The sequence below is a fragment of the Prionailurus viverrinus genome, chromosome D4 (genome assembly GCF_022837055.1).
Source record: "Prionailurus viverrinus isolate Anna chromosome D4, UM_Priviv_1.0, whole genome shotgun sequence".
In the NCBI taxonomy this organism is placed as follows: domain Eukaryota; kingdom Metazoa; phylum Chordata; class Mammalia; order Carnivora; family Felidae; genus Prionailurus; species Prionailurus viverrinus.
In genome coordinates this window covers 86,073,201-86,088,292 of record NC_062573.1, presented here as the reverse complement: position 1 = coordinate 86,088,292, position 15,092 = coordinate 86,073,201, and the positions used below count along the sequence as shown (strand labels likewise).

The following is a 15,092-nucleotide window of genomic DNA, read 5'->3' as shown; positions in this document are numbered from 1 at the left end:
GTTAACCAGTTAAATGAAGCATGTTTTCTTGCCTACAGATACTTTAAATTCCCTCTCCCATGAATTGCTTTCTCATACAGTTGCTATTTTCTATGTGGTGCCTACTGTCTTTTCTCTTGAATTCATAGGAGCCCTTGATTGCACTGAGGTCCCGCCCTCCTGGGACCAGCTGGGCAGGAGGCCAAGAGGGGTGGGGTCAGGACCAGATGTGGGGAGGAGTCCAGGCCTGAGTCAGGGCTCAGTGGGGTAGGGTCTGGGCAGGATTAGGGCCCAGGATTAGGAGGTGGGGGTGGGGGTGGGGGGGGCGGACAGGGGCAGGGCAGGGCCTAGGATAGGAGCGGCCAGGGATTGGCTGGCCTGGGGTCAGGGGTGGGGGGTCAGGTCGGGTCAGGCTGGGGTCAGCATCACCGGTCATGGGACAGGAGGGGCCGACCCCCCGTGGGCGAGGCTGGCTGGCGGCCCTGCTCCGGCTGCTGCTGCTGCTAGCCACGGGCAAAGGAGGATCCTGGCCAGTGGTCGCCCGCGTCCCTGCTCCAGCTCCAGTGGAGGCAGCGACTGAGGAGCCCGGGCGGCAGGCGGGTGGCGCGCAGCGGTTGGTGCTAGGAGCAGGTGCGTTGGGCTGAGGCGTGTGGGCGGAGGGGGGGCTCCAGCTCCGGGAGGGGCTGGGGCGCGGCCACGGCCTTTTCTTCTCTCCGCCCCCTCGCAGGCCCCACTGTGGACCCACCTGGAGCCGGGCGGGTGGCAGGGCCTGACCCTGGGATGGGGGCTGGGAGGAGGGGGAGGACTGCTGAGTGAGGGGGCCCTCCTGGGCACACCCCTGCCCCTCCCCCTCCCCCGGTGTGAACCCCAGAACCGGGGCGTTCCTCACTAGACTGCTCCCTCTTCCTTAAGAAACAGCGTCCTGAGTCAGGGGAGTGGCCCTCCCGGGGTCACCCAGCACCACAGACTCCTTCCTGCCGTGAACCTCCCTCCCTGAGAGGCGGGGTGAGGTGGAGGGCACATAGGAAGCCCCCTGGAAGCATCACGGCCAGCAGGTCGGGTTAGGAACCCCTGAGACCTTCAGTTCTTCCATCTGCAGAGTGGGCGAGGAGGCGGAGGCTGCCAGTTGAAGGGAACACTGGCCCAGCCCCCCGCAGGTGCATTCAGGGACATCTGTCTCCCTGGGGTGCTGCTGTGGCCTCTCTTGGTCCTCCGTGCCTGGCCTCACCAGACCCCTGGGCCCTCATCCTCACCACAGGGCTTGCCGGCCTGTGCTCGGCTCTACTGTCCTCGACAGCAGCTGATGAAGGCAGGGTCCGGGCGGCCCTGGCATTTTGGCCAGGCCCCTTGACCCTTGGCCTTGGTTTTTGCATCTGTGAAGCGGAGGAAGGCCTCTGTGGTAGCGTCACTTGGGGTCACCGGTGTCTCTATCGTAGACAGGGCAGGGGTGTGTCTCCACAGTGTGCGGGAGGCCCAAGGTGACGGGGAAGATCTACGGTGGCCAGGATGTGCTGGCCGGCCAGTGGCCTTGGCAGGCCAGCCTGCTGTACCAGCACACACACATCTGCGGAGCTGTCCTCATCGACTCCCTCTGGCTGGTGTCCACTGCCCACTGCTTTCTCAAGTGAGTCCCCCCTCCTGGGTGCCAGCAGAGGGGCCAGTGGGGCAGCGGGATGCAAGGGGAAGAGGAGAAAAGGGGTGATGGGTGTTCAATGCGCTGGGCTTTGCTCTGGAGCAGCGTGTAGCCTCCAGACACGCGTCATTCCTGCCTTTGACTGGTGTCCCCTCCACCTGCATGTGCTCCCCACTTACCCCCTCTGTCCTCAGCCCCTGTGCCTGGCCCCCAGCACAGATTGGCAGTGTCTGTCCTGGCTGCCACGCGGTGTGGGCAGGCGCTCTGCCTCCTCAGATCAGGGCTTGTCCTCCGTGTCCCCACACTCCTCGGTGGCAGACTGTAGGCAGGGACCTGGGACTACACACACAGCCAGCAGCCGGGTGATTTTTCTTATCATTTTTGCAGAACTGTGTGCCCAGGAGGAGGCGTGGCTGCCGGCACCCATATGCCAGGCTGCCTGGGTGGGAGGTGGGCTCCTTGACCTTGGAGGGTGCCTGGCTCGGCACTCAGCTTCTGAATAGATGAGAAGGGGTCTCAAGGGTGCAGCTGGGCATCACAGCCCAGGCCAGGGAGCTAGAGTTCGGGCACTGACTGGCTTTAAGGGCCCAGAGCCCTGTCAGCACCTACCCTGTTCCACACATTAGCCCCTCTGTGCCATGGCGGGGGGTGTCAGTCCAGCGTGGGTGAGACGGGAGGGCCCCATGGACAAGAAGGGAGGTCAGGAGAGGTGCCAGCTGGCATGGGTGGAGCCAGAAGGGAAGGGTTTGGGCACTGAGCGGGGGTAGGACTTTCCACTAGATGGCTGGCAGGGCCGGATGTTTCATCACTCGTGTTCTGGGGACAAGGCTCCGTTTCCTGCACTCATCCGCTCATGTAACACATCTTTTGTGGATACTTATGAACAGGTGTGCACACAGCCCTCAGGCAGGAAGGTGTTTACAGGAAGAAGGGGCAGGAAAGATGTGGGGCCAAAGTTGGGCCATGGGGAGCTTTGGGAAGGGTCGGGCCGGAGCTAGGCTTGAGCCAGGGTTCCTCTGTATAAGGTGGAAGGCCTTGATGCGAGGCCCCACCAAGGAGCCCTGAGCACAAGGAGTCCCCACGCTTCCAATTCAAGATGTGACAAGGAAGCCACACGTCTCAGGTCGGGGACAGGAGATCAGGCAGCCCCAAGATGGTTGGGAAGAGGAGTCTCGAGCAGGCAGGGGCAGGTAGATGAGGGGCAGGGAGAGGGAGCTGACCCCGGGCTCGGAGACAGTGACGATGAGCTGTTCCCTGCCAGCAAATCCCAAGCCCCAGCAGACTACCAGGTTCTGCTGGGAAGCACATGGCTGTACCAGCACGGCCAGCACACCCGGGAGATGTCTGTGAGCCGGATCATCGTGCACCCAGACTTTGAGAAGCTTCACCCCTTCGGGAGTGACATAACCATGCTGCAGCTGCACGTGCCTGTGAACTTCACCTCCTACATCGCCCCCGCCTGCCTCCCGAGCCCCGGCATGCAGCTGTCCAGCAACTTGTCCTGCTGGATAACCGGCTGGGGGATGCTCAGCGAGGACCGTGAGGGCGTGTGGGAGAGGAGGGGAGGGGCAGGGGTGAGAGAGGGAGGGAAGACGGGAGGCCAGGTTCAGCCCTAGGGGCCCCCCTGGCAAGCGGGCACGGGACCTTGAGCCTCTGTGCCTCATTTCTAGAGGACTGGACCGTTTTAGTTCTAGTTCTGAAAAGTGTGTGATTCTAAAGCTTTAGAGTTCCTTAAGTCTGAGGGACTGTCCCAACCATAGGGCAACCTGGCCCCCAGCACTCTCTGTCTCTGTGTCTCTCTCTGTCTCTCACGCACGTGCACACACACGCAGGCACAGAGGCTGGTTCTTCCTTGAGGGCGAGGACCATGTCTGACTTGTTTTAACATCCCCCCACCCCCACCCCAGGCACCTGGCACGTGCTCCGCTATTGCCTCCCTGGTCTGACAGACCATCGCGTCTTGCCTGTGCCTCCAGACTGGTCTCCCAGCTCCCACCCTATGTGTTCTGTTTAGTGTCCACACAGCTGTCTGCTCACTTTAAATCGTGAATTGTTCCGCTTCCCTGCTCAGCTCCCTGCGTGCCCTCACAGCTGTTTGGACTGTTAGAACAAGTTCAGAATCCCTGCCTTGGCGGTCAGACGCTCCAGACCTTGGCCCCAGCCCTCCCTACATCCCCTGCACACCCCGAGTCAGCCACCAGGCTCCTTCCTGCCGTCCTCACCCCAGGGCCTTTGCCACGGCCGGCTTCTCCACCTGCCTCTCTGCCCACTGGTGTTTGCGTGCAGGGGGCCACCCTGTCTTTACATTGATGACTCGGCCCCTCCTCTGCGGGGTTCCGCTTGCCCACGTGAGCTGAGAGGGGTTCCTCCTCCTGTTTTGTTTCCTTCACACGGCTTATCACTTCTGAAACAATCCCGTCCACGTTCCTCACTCGCCCTGTGTCCCCACAATCCCGTCCACGTTCCTCACTCGCCCTGTGTCCCCGACAACAATGCCCCCTGTGTCAGTGGCGTCTACAGTATGCCCAGCATGAGGACAGACGAATGGAGGGGTGAGTGCTGGTGGCTGCGTGGGGCGGCGTGGCTGGGCGAGGAGTGGCTGGTGGCTGGAGGGTATTGACGGAGGGATGGGGACAAGCATGAGAGGCGGGGTGGGTAGGCAGATGGGGGGAATCAGTGGATGGAAGGATGGGAGGAAGGGCAGTGACAGACGGGCGGACATGGTGTGTGACAGCGTAGGTGGGTGGGTCAGTGGTGGCCAAGGCCCTGAGAATGGCTGTGCTGGTGGGATTTGCCTTCTTTCTTTGCGGAGTGAGTGAGGTAGAGGGAATGGATGAGTGTGTGAACCGTTCAGGAAGTAGGAGAGGAGCCTGTTAGGGACGGATGGAAGACCGCAGCCGCGTTCGAGGCAAACCGCGTGTTTCGTGGCGGCCGGGGCTTCCCCACAGCGCACGCCACAGGTCCCCTTCCTATTCACACAGAACATCTGCACTCGCCCTTCCATCTCCAGGAGGGTAAGGTGAGCCTCATTGAGAACAAGTTCTGTAACGTCTTATACAGACGAAAACTTAGCAACAGCAAGACCTACTCAGTGCAGGAGGAGATGCTGTGTGCTGGTGATTTCTCGACAGGAAAGGCCACCTGCCACGTGAGTTTCTGTTCTTCCCTTGCCTGTTTGCCTCAGTTTCCCCAGCGGGCCTGTGTTGCTTCTGCTCTGTGGAGACCTGTGGGCCTTCCTGTCTCCCCGTCCCCAGCAGTGTCCCCTGGCCCACCCCTTCCTAAGCCACATGAGGGCATCTGCTGGCAGGACCTCCAAACAGCATCTGTTGTTAGCACATTTCAAGCTTTTCGCTCCAGTGTAACACGCATACAGAGGCATATATGATTGCTAAGAGCAGCAGGTGAATCTTCATATCCTGACACGTGTGACCGACTCCCCACAGCCCAACCCACTCTAACACCCGAGGGGGCCCCAGCCGCCACCTCTAACACCTTACAATAGCTGCTGAACTCTCCCTCCGTGGGGCTCATTTCCAGCTGGCAGCCGGTGTCTCGGCGCTCCGTGTGTGCGTTTCCTCTGCCCTGTCTGCGCTTAGGGCGCGTTCCGTCGTGTGCATTCAGTCCTGTTGTTGGTTACGCTGTCAAGGAGTATTTTGGGAGCTTTCGAGTTTTCCATTTCATTCACTTCCAAGTGTCTCATCCGCTTTATATCCTCTTTATATTCACAGCAGCCCACGAGTAGAATCGTTGGATTGTGTGGAGACCCAGCTTTGGCAGATGTTAGGGGATGTGGTGCCCCTGCCCCACCACTTTGAGCAGCGGATGAGTTTATATTCTTGCCAATACTTAGCGCTCTCTGTCTTTGCTCATTTTGGTGTGTGTGCATCGTGGTATCTTACTGTGATTTAATTTGTGTTTTCCAGATGACGGATTAAGTTAAATAAATTGTCCCGTATTTGTTGTCGCCAGATATCTTCTTCAGTAAAGTTTCCCTTCTGGTTTTACCCCCGTCACTTTTCTGTTGGGCTGTCTGTCTTTTTATTTCAGGAGCTCCTTATAATTTTGTATATTCTGGGTGTGTGTCTGCCATTGGGCACAACCCAGTGGATTGTGAAGATTTCTTTCCACTCTCTGCGATGCCCCATCCTGCAGGTGGGCAAGCAGGCCCAGAGAGGGAAAGTGACCAGCCCTACATAAGGCAGCCCATGCCTGCTCTGCCAGCATTCTGACTCCAAGCCCACCCAGCCTCCAAGCACACTGTCAGGCCCCAGCCTTAAGAGCTGATGTCTGTGCACCTGCCTCCTGCATGGAAGGCACTGAGGAGTGGGGGGAGGGAGGGCCTGGAGTCAGAGACATGACTCTGCCATGTGTCCCTGCCCTGGGACCTCGGGTGGCACCTTTGAGCCTGCATGGGATTCTGAGGCCTCCTCCATGGGGTTGTTGAAAGGATGCTATAGTGGTCTGAGTGCTGTCCCCCAAATTCACGTCCATTTGGAACCTTAGAATGTAACCTTACTGGGAACTGTGTAGGGTCTTTGCAGATGTGATTAGAGTCTCAAGATGAGACCATTCTGGATTTGGAGGGACCCCAAATCCCAAGTCCTGGTGTTGCTAAAAGATCTAGGGAAAGGCACAGAGACACCTGTTCTCAGACTCTGACTCCAGAACTTTGAGGGTAAGTGTCCGCTGTGGTCATGGGTGATGGCAGCCCGAGGAAATGTGGGCAGGAGGCCTGAGGTGGGCCTGCCGTGGGGAGGCCTCACTGACAGTTGCTCTCATTACTGTCCGGGGAGCTGCTGAGTCACAGCAGGAAGCTCAGCCATCCACCTCCTGGTAGGATGTAGGCCTGGTTTCTTGGTTCCCAGGCCACAGATGATGGTATGGACTTTCTGACCCAACCTCCTCACAGGGCTCAGCCCCTGAGTCCCCACACGGTTGTCACCAAAGATCTCCCTTCCAGCCTTGTCCCCCACCTGCCTTCTCCTGTGGAGTTTAGAGCCGATGCCCTTTGTCGGCCTGCCTGCTGGACATCCATGGTGCCCTTGACCCCACTCCCCCTCTGGGGACCCCCAGGCTGAGGACACCACGGAGCTGGAGACCTGGTAGCCTTCCAACCACCATAGCCTGTCCATGACATTCCATCTGGTCCAGTGTGGGCACGGGAAACAGCTCTAGGGAGCGGGGGACAATGCAGAATGGCTCAGGACTCAGATTGTGGGGCAGGTGGACCTGCTCTGGTCTCTGTCTGTCACTTACCGGTGCTGTGACCACAGCCAATTTCCTCACTCATGAAGTGGGGGGTGCTACCAGCCTCCCCTTCATAAGGCTTCTGTAGGGAATTCAGTGCGGTGTCTGGTCTGTGGTAACAAGTGTTGGCCTTCGTTCTCCTGCTGGGTCTGCCTCCCCTGATTGGGGCTCTGCTTGTTCCTCTGGGCCACCAGCCCTTCCTGGGGTGCAGGGGCAGAGGGCAGAGTCCACGTGATGACGGATTTAGATCTGTGATTGTCCTCAGGGTCAGTTGGGAGCACCCTGAAGTGCATTTCCAAGGCCCGCCCATGTCACCTTGATGTGTCCATAGCTCGATGCTGGCCTGGACTTTCATAGACTCGTGGGCACCCCCTGCCACCTGGTGTTCTTAGACCCTGCTCAGTCACCTGCACTAACTCCCCTCTCTTTCCTAGGGCGATTCCGGGGGGCCCCTCGTCTGCAACCTCCTCAGTGCCTGGGTTCTGGTGGGGCTGGCCAGCTGGGGCTTGGACTGCCGGCACCCTATCTACCCCAGCGTCTTCACCAGGGTTGACTACTTCACCGACTGGATCGACAAGATCCAGAGGCTCACACCTCCCCCTGATCCCACGTCTGCTCCTCAGACGCAGTTTCCAGATCAGCCTTGGCAGACTGCTGGCTCGTCCGGGCACAGCACAACCCTCATGTCTCCCCAGACCTGGTTCCTGCTGCTGTTCATGCTCAGGGGCCCGCAGCAGGCCCTGTGGTGACCCTCCGAGCCCCTCTGTCCTGCTCTCTGCCTCAGGCCCCAGTCTGCTCGCTGGAACCTTCCACACCTCCCCTTCCCCAGCCCCACTGGCTCTCAGTGGTTCCTTCTCCTGGACTGTCCTGTCCATCAGCTGCCATCCCCCAAGCCAAGCCTGAAACAAAACAAAACAAAAACAAATAAAAGACTCATCTCACTCCTGTCTTGGGACCCCATTGCCCCTCCTTCCCTTGAGGTAAGTCAGCTGGCTCCCTGTGCAAGGAAAAGGGACTCATCAGGGAGACTGTCCCAGGAGGGAGCCAGGGCTGGGAAGAGAGCAGACCGTCTCCACTCAGACCCTGCTCCTGCCTCGGGGACCATGCAGGCCTTCAGAGGAAGTGTGTCAGTCAGCACAGGCTGCATAACAAACATCAGAGCCCAGGCAGCTTCAACAGCAGGAATTTATCATCTCCCAGTCCTGGAGGCTGCAAGTCTAAGATCCAGGTGTGGGCAGGGCAGGTTTCCCCTGAGGCCTCTCTCCTGCCATGTAGATGCTGTCTTCCCTCTGTGTTCTCATGGGGTCATCACTCTGTGTGTGTCTGTGTCCTGATCTCTTCTTCTTCACAGGGACACTGGTCATTTGGGATTAGGGCCAACCCAGTGGCCTCATGTTAATCACCTCTGTAAAGATCTTATCTCCAAATGAGCCACATTCTGAGGCACTGGGAGTTAGGTCTCCAATATATAAATTTGGGGGAACACAATTCAACCCAAATTTGAAGTAAGACATTTCACTAGATGTCTACACTGCAAGGGAACAAGAGTTTCCCCAAAGTAGAGAAACACCATTCAAGAGGTTTGGAGGAGGGAGGACAGACTCCCCATGGAGGAGGACAAAAGTTCCCAGAGTGCAGGGTGACTGAGTTGGACTGGGGTGCATGACCCAGGCCATACTGTGGCCACCAGTATAGAGGGCTCTCAGACATGGAGGGTCTATGAGAGTGAGTCAGAAGCAGAAGAGGCCAGATGCCAGGCTGAGAGTCAAAGTTCAGGCCGGCAGTCCTCAGACCTCTGTTCCTAGAGCTGACTGCCAGCACCTTCCTCACCTGTCCTCACAGCCCCACTCTCCCCAGTCTGAAGGGGCCCAAGTCCAGTGAAACTGCTCCCTGCTTCCCACAAGCCAATCTGCCTGAGGTGTCCACACACCTTCAGCAGTTGGATCCTGGTGTCACCTTTTATGCTTAGCTGACCCAGGACATAGTGGCCTGGCAATATGCCTTGAAGCAATGTTCCAGGGCATCCTTCCTGGCAGTGTGCCTGACAAAGGCCCTTGTGCAGCCAGCATACCCCCAGCCGCACAATGCACCCACTCCAGCCCCCAGACCCACAATAAGGTGGGAAAGCTCCTATCTGATGCATGTCCAGTATAGACCAAGTGGCATTTGGAGGGTTCAGTGCAAATTCTTTCCAATTCTGGCATTGCTTAAATACCCTGGATCCTTGTTGGCAGGTGGGCACAAGTGGACTCACATGCCTATTAACCCTAGGCTCTCACTGATGCAGGAGGCCCCTTCCAGGATGATCTTTGGAGGCTTCAGGAAAGTGTCTTCCGGGGCACCTGGGAGGCTCAGTCGGATGAGCATCTGAATCTTGATTTCAGCTCAGGTCATGATCTCATGGTTCATAGGATCAAACCCCGCGTCGGGCTCTGCACTGACAGCTTGAAGCCTGCTTGGGATTCTCTCTCCTTCTCTCTCTCTCTCTCCCTCTCTCTCTCCCCCTCTAAGTAAATAATAAACTTTGAAGTGTCTTCCCAGGGCTCACATCCCTGCCCAGGCCATCCCTCTGGCTGGAGCCCCACTAGTGCAGTGCCCTATGCCTGGCCATGTGCCCGCCAGCAGCTCAGCTGTCTATGGAAGGGGAAAGAGGATGCCTTCCCTCGGTGGTAGATTCACTTATGGGGCCCCGGGCAGGGCTGCTCAGGCCCCTTGATGCCAGTGAGTTACTGAGATGGCGTGCGGTTGACGCACACTCTCACAAGCTCAGGGCAGCTCAGGCAGTTGAGCTGGAGCGTCGGCTGCTCTTCTGGTCCTAAACTATCCTGCAAGCATGGCAGCCACGGCTGGCTGTGCTCTGGAGCCTGCCTGCTGCTGCAGCTAGGGGATTCCTGCCCCTCCCGAGGTTCTCAGACCTCTGATGGAGGCATCCCACACATACCTCACCCACATGACAGAACAACCAGCTTTCAGCTGCAACCCAACCAGTTTCCCCATCACTTGCAACCAGCTCAGTGCTCAGTACTAGCCTGCTTTAGCTTCCTTCTAAAGATGAAACGAAGCCCTGTAGGGTTCTGCAGCAGATGTAGAGGTGGAACAAGGGCTCGAACCTACATCTCTCTCCCCAAGAGCTGGAGCCCCTTGTTATTCTGGCTCCAACAGGCTGCAAGTAGATGACCGTTACCCTGCCTGCCCTCCCCTCAGACATCAGGGAAAGGCTTACTCCACTTGTCCCGAGAGTGAGTTCCTGATACCCACTCCTGAGTAGGCAGACTAAGGGAGAGGTGGAGGAAAGGGGCCAAGCCAAGGGGCCGGTGAGTCTGGGAGCAGGGCCTGGAGGGGCACTGGGGCTGTCGGTGGAGAGCGGGCCTAGGAAGGTCCGCCATCAGGGACTCCTTGCCCTGCTAGATGGGGCACTGGCATGGGCTGCCAGCTGTCATTGCCAAGTCAACCCCAGACAAGCTACAGAACTGAAAACAAACTAACAAGAATCAATTAGAGGCTTTCTGTTTCCAGTCTGGAGTACAAGGAGCTTGGAAGCCATTATTCCCATCCACAAAACACGAAAAAAATTGAACAAATTAAAAATCAACAGCTTTTCTTAGACCCAGCGGAGAATTGAGGTCACAGGGCAAACCTCAGCATCCTGGCTTGCCTGAGTGTGGCCAGCTTGGACAGCCAGCTGTGCTGTGTAGAAGCTTTTTATTTTGACGCGATCCCAATAGTTCATTTTTGCTTTTGTTTCCCTTGCCTCTGGAGATGAGTTGAGTAAGAAGTTGCTATGGCCAAGGTCAAAGGTTCTTCCCTGAAGAACATGGATGCAAAAATCCTCAACAAGATATTAGCCAACCAGATCCAACAATACATTAAAAAATTATTCACAACAACCAAGCAAGATTTATACCTGGGATGCAGGGCTGGTTCAATATCTGCAAAATAAGTGTGACTCATCACATCAATAAAAGAAAGGACAAGAACCATATGATCCTCTCAATAGCCACAGAGAAAGCATTTGACAATACAGCATCCTTTCTTGGTAAAAATGCTTAAGAAAGTAAGGATAGAAGGATCATACCTCGAGATTATGAAAGCTATGTATGAATGACCCAACACTAATATCATTCTCAATGGGGAAAAACTGAGAGCTTTCCCCCTAAGGTCAGGAACAAGACAGGGATGTCCACTCTCGCCACTGTTATTCAACATAGTATTGGAAGTCTTAGCCTCTGCAATCAGACAACACAAAGAAATAAAAGACATCCAAATCGGCCAGGAAGAGGTCAAACTTTCACTCTTCGCAGATGACATGATACTCTATATGGAAAACCCTGAAGATTCCACCAAAAAACCGCTAGAACTGATCCATTGTAAGGGTAGGGCTAACCTGTAGCCTTAAGAAATAACAGCTTTGTTTTAACACTATAGGTTAAGGGATAACAGCCTTATCCTATCAATCAAGGGATGGATTAGCGCTTGATTGGATTGGGGCAAGGGCCTGTTTGAACTGTTTCCACCTGGGAACTATTCCTTTGTTCTGTTCCCAGGTGATAATAAGACGATGTGGTTGGCTATAAAAACTCTGTACCTCGGTTGTTCGAGACTGCACTCTGGTCAAGAGTGTTGGCCCCAATCGATTGGTTTGCCTTGCCTCTCATTGCAATAAACTTTGTTGTGACTGTCACTGGTGCCCGTAGCATTCTGTTTCAGGAGTCGTGTGGATGCAACACCATGAATTCAGCAAAGTTGCAGGATATAAAATCAATGCATGGAAATCGGTTGCATTCCTAAACACCAACAATGAGGCAACAGAAAAAGAAATCAAGGAATTGATCCCATTACAATTGCACCAAAACCCATAAAATACCTAGGAATAAATCTAACCAAAGAGGTGAGAAATCTATACACTGAAAATTATAGAAAGCTTATAAACATGGAAAAATATTCCCTGCGGAGGCGGCACCTCCCTCCTGTGTTTTATCTCAGATGCGGCTGTGTTTTCCGACCCCTCATTTCTGAGGGACTGCGGCTTTCACCCGTTCTGACCCTCTGTGAGAGGGTCTTACCAAGCAATGGCCAGGTGCCAGCTGTACCCAGGAACGTTTGAGGGACCATGCTGTTGCTGATGACTAGAGACTGTGGCTGGGTTCCAGCCCGCCCCAGAAAAAGTTTACACAATCGCGTAGCAGCAGCGTTTCAGGGATTATGGAAAATCACAACACACATCTGGAACTAGGCTTCACCCTTAATGACCTTGTTGCAGCACCAGCAAATGTGGTTGTTCTCCCGGGTCCACTGGGGCCTTGTCTTTGGGGGAGCCACACAGCCTCTACCAGGTGTCCTCCCGGCAGGGGAACCACCTCTCCTCATCTGGCCCGAAGACCCCGGACTTCACTCTGCTCCTGGGGATTCGCCCTTCTCACCAGAGCACCACCAGGTATCGAGCTGTGGTGTTTCAGACTCTGTTCTCCTCCTGTTTACAGAGTCTTAATGGAATTTCAACCCTCTCCTTTCTTCCTGTCTCCCTTTTTAGTTCAGTTCCTACAGCTGTTTATACTTTTCCACTTTCTCTCCAGCTGTTTTTTTGGGAGGTTGCTTTTCCCATACTCTCCCCCATCTCCACCCTCTCTGCAAGCAAAAACAGCTTCCTGCCCTCTGTGGCTTCTCTCTCCCCCAGTTCACCTCTCCGTGCCATGTACCTGCTGAATTCTGTGGTTCAGGTTGTGCAGATTGTTGTGTTAATCCTCAAGTCAGTTTTCTAGGTGTGCAGGATGGTTTAGTGTTGATCTGGCTGTATTTCATGGATGGGAGACGCAAAAAAACTTCCATGCTGTTCTGCCATCTTGGCTCCTCCCTCTTTGGATTTTCTATGTAACTAGTGATGTCATCTATGAATATGGATAGTAATACTTCTTTCTTTCTAATCTGTTTGTCTTTATTTCTTTTTCTTGCCATACTTCACTGGCTAGTACCCACAGTACTAAGTTGAAACGGAGAGATGAATGAGCATTCTGGTCTTGTTTTTGAATTTAAAGGGAAAACATCCATTCTTTCACCATTAAGTATGATGTTATCTGTAGAGAGTTTTTGTAGCTAGGTTGAGGGAATGCCCTTCTATTCCAAGTTTTCTGAGAGTTTCTAACATGAATGTGTCTTGAATTTTGTCAAATGCTTTTTCTGGATTAACTGATGTGACCATGTGGGTTTTCTTCTTTAGATTCTTAATATGGTAGATTACATTGATGGTTTAAATATTAAACCAGGCTTGCATTCCTAGAAAAAAACACCATTTAGTCATCGTGTATTATTTCCTTTCTTCTTCATGTATTGGCTTTATTTTCTATTTTTGTCTGGTTTCCTTCGGTGGAAGCTTAGATTTTTGAGACCTTCCTTCTTTTCTAGTATGGGCATTTAGTGCCATTTGTTTCTCTCTTAGCAATGTTTTATCTGGATTCTACCACATTTTTTAAAAAGGTTATTTGTTTTGGGTGGGGGAGAGCGTACACACGTGCACAAGCCAGTGGGGGATGGGCAGAGAGAGAGGGTGCTAGTGGGGGAGGGGTAAAGAGAGAGGGAGAGAGAGAATCCCAAGTGGGCTCTGTTCTATCATCAGGGCTTGATCTCAAGAAATGTGAGATCATGACCTGGGCCAAAATCAAAAGTCAGACACTTAACCTACTGAGCTACGCAGGTGCCCCTGGATCCTACCACATTTTATATGTTGTATTTGCATTTTCATTTAGTTCTGTGTATTTAAAAAATTTCCTTAAGGTCTTTGTCTTAACCGTGAATTACTGAGCAGTATGCATCCTAATTTTCAAATATTTGGAGACTTTCTTCTTCTCATTGTCATTTTTATGTTATTTAAAGCTTATAGTTTGGACCCAGTAGAGTAAAATGCAATTGTTTTTATTTTAGTTACTTTATATGGATTCTTCAAATATCATTGGAGTGAACTTTTCAAACATTAATTTTGCATAGTAGTTCTCAGTCTTTGGTACTTGTTAGAGTAATCATAGGGAATGCCCTGAAATATAAATCTCAGACTGCTGGAGTCACATTTATTAGGGGAATAGTGGGAGTTTGTGAGCCCCTGTTGCACTTGCTCTCTGGGCCAGCACACGGGGATCCTAAGGGATCCAGGATCCAGGATCCAGGATCCAGGAGAGGCGCCTGTGTGTGTAGGGACTAGAACTAGCACCTGATGCCCAGGACCCAGGCCCAGCCCCTCCCATCTAGCAAGTGCTCAGGGGGAGGAGGCAGCAGCCTCTTCCTTGCTGGTCAGTGTCTGATTCTGAACTTGTGGTTGCAGCTGTGACACTCAGGCTGAGCCACCAGGCAGCACTTACCAGCTTTGATCCTGTGGGCTTAGCTATGGGCAGTGTCCATGAAACTTTAAGGAAGGCCAGTCTGCAGGGAAGCGTCTTGGACAGGTTAACCCTGTGTTCTTGCCATGTCAACAGTCAACATATTCATCATGGCCCCTGACTATCCCCATCCAGATAAAGGCACAGCTTCTCATGAGGTTGCCAATATTTTATTTTTCAAACATCATCAATGTCATTTCATAACAGAAAGGACATCCTAACCCCAATTAACTAGGAAGCACATCTCACAAAAGTTAAGCAGGTTTTCCCTAAAACAAGACTTTTAGTGACTTCTGTGGACCATCCTCTTTTTATCCAATTGTGGAAAGTCCATGCTGGAGAAGGCCTCAGCCGTTGTGTGCTGCCAGGAGTTTCTATGAAAGCAGGAAGCTGGCACCTTCAGTGGCTGCCTGGGCAGTGGAGGTGAAGGGACAGCATGTGCCAGGTCTGTGCTCTCAATGAGGCTGTCCTCTGCCTGTGTCCCTTTGTGTCCCTGCCTTCTGAGGAATGATGGCAGTGCCAGGGACACTACCCAGCTTCCCACTGAGTTACTGTAGAATTGCTCCTGCCTGACAGGAGTGTCACCTACAGGCAAGAGGGCCCCAACCCTTCCTGGAACACATCGATCCTGGCCCACCACTTAACAACCCCCTTCAAACAGAGCCACTTGAGCAGCATGTTGGTAAAAGTTGTTGTCAGGATATGCAGTCTGTGACTTGGAAAATGCTGACTCCTTGCCCTGCTCTTGGAGAAACGTGACATTTTGTAGGAAGAACTCAGCCCAGGGAGACCCAGAGTCTTATTGACTGTCAAGTCTGTTTCTTCAACCAATGCTTTCATTCCTGGTTGGGGATAGTGAAGGTGGATAG

The 15,092-nt window shown here is 53.9% G+C and overlaps 1 protein-coding gene across 1 annotated transcript; it reads left to right on the top strand.

Moving 5' to 3' along the window:
* Positions 1–392: 392 nt before the first annotated feature.
* On the top strand, positions 393–7,806 carry LOC125150191 (putative serine protease 47). The gene is made up of 5 exons (XM_047829710.1): positions 393–609; positions 1,441–1,603; positions 2,874–3,151; positions 4,594–4,760; positions 7,294–7,806. Exons 1-5 carry the CDS (start codon positions 414–416, stop codon positions 7,606–7,608), a joined length of 1,119 nt encoding a protein of 372 aa, XP_047685666.1. The 5' UTR covers positions 393–413; the 3' UTR covers positions 7,609–7,806.
* The last annotated feature ends 7,286 nt before the right edge of the window (positions 7,807–15,092 follow it).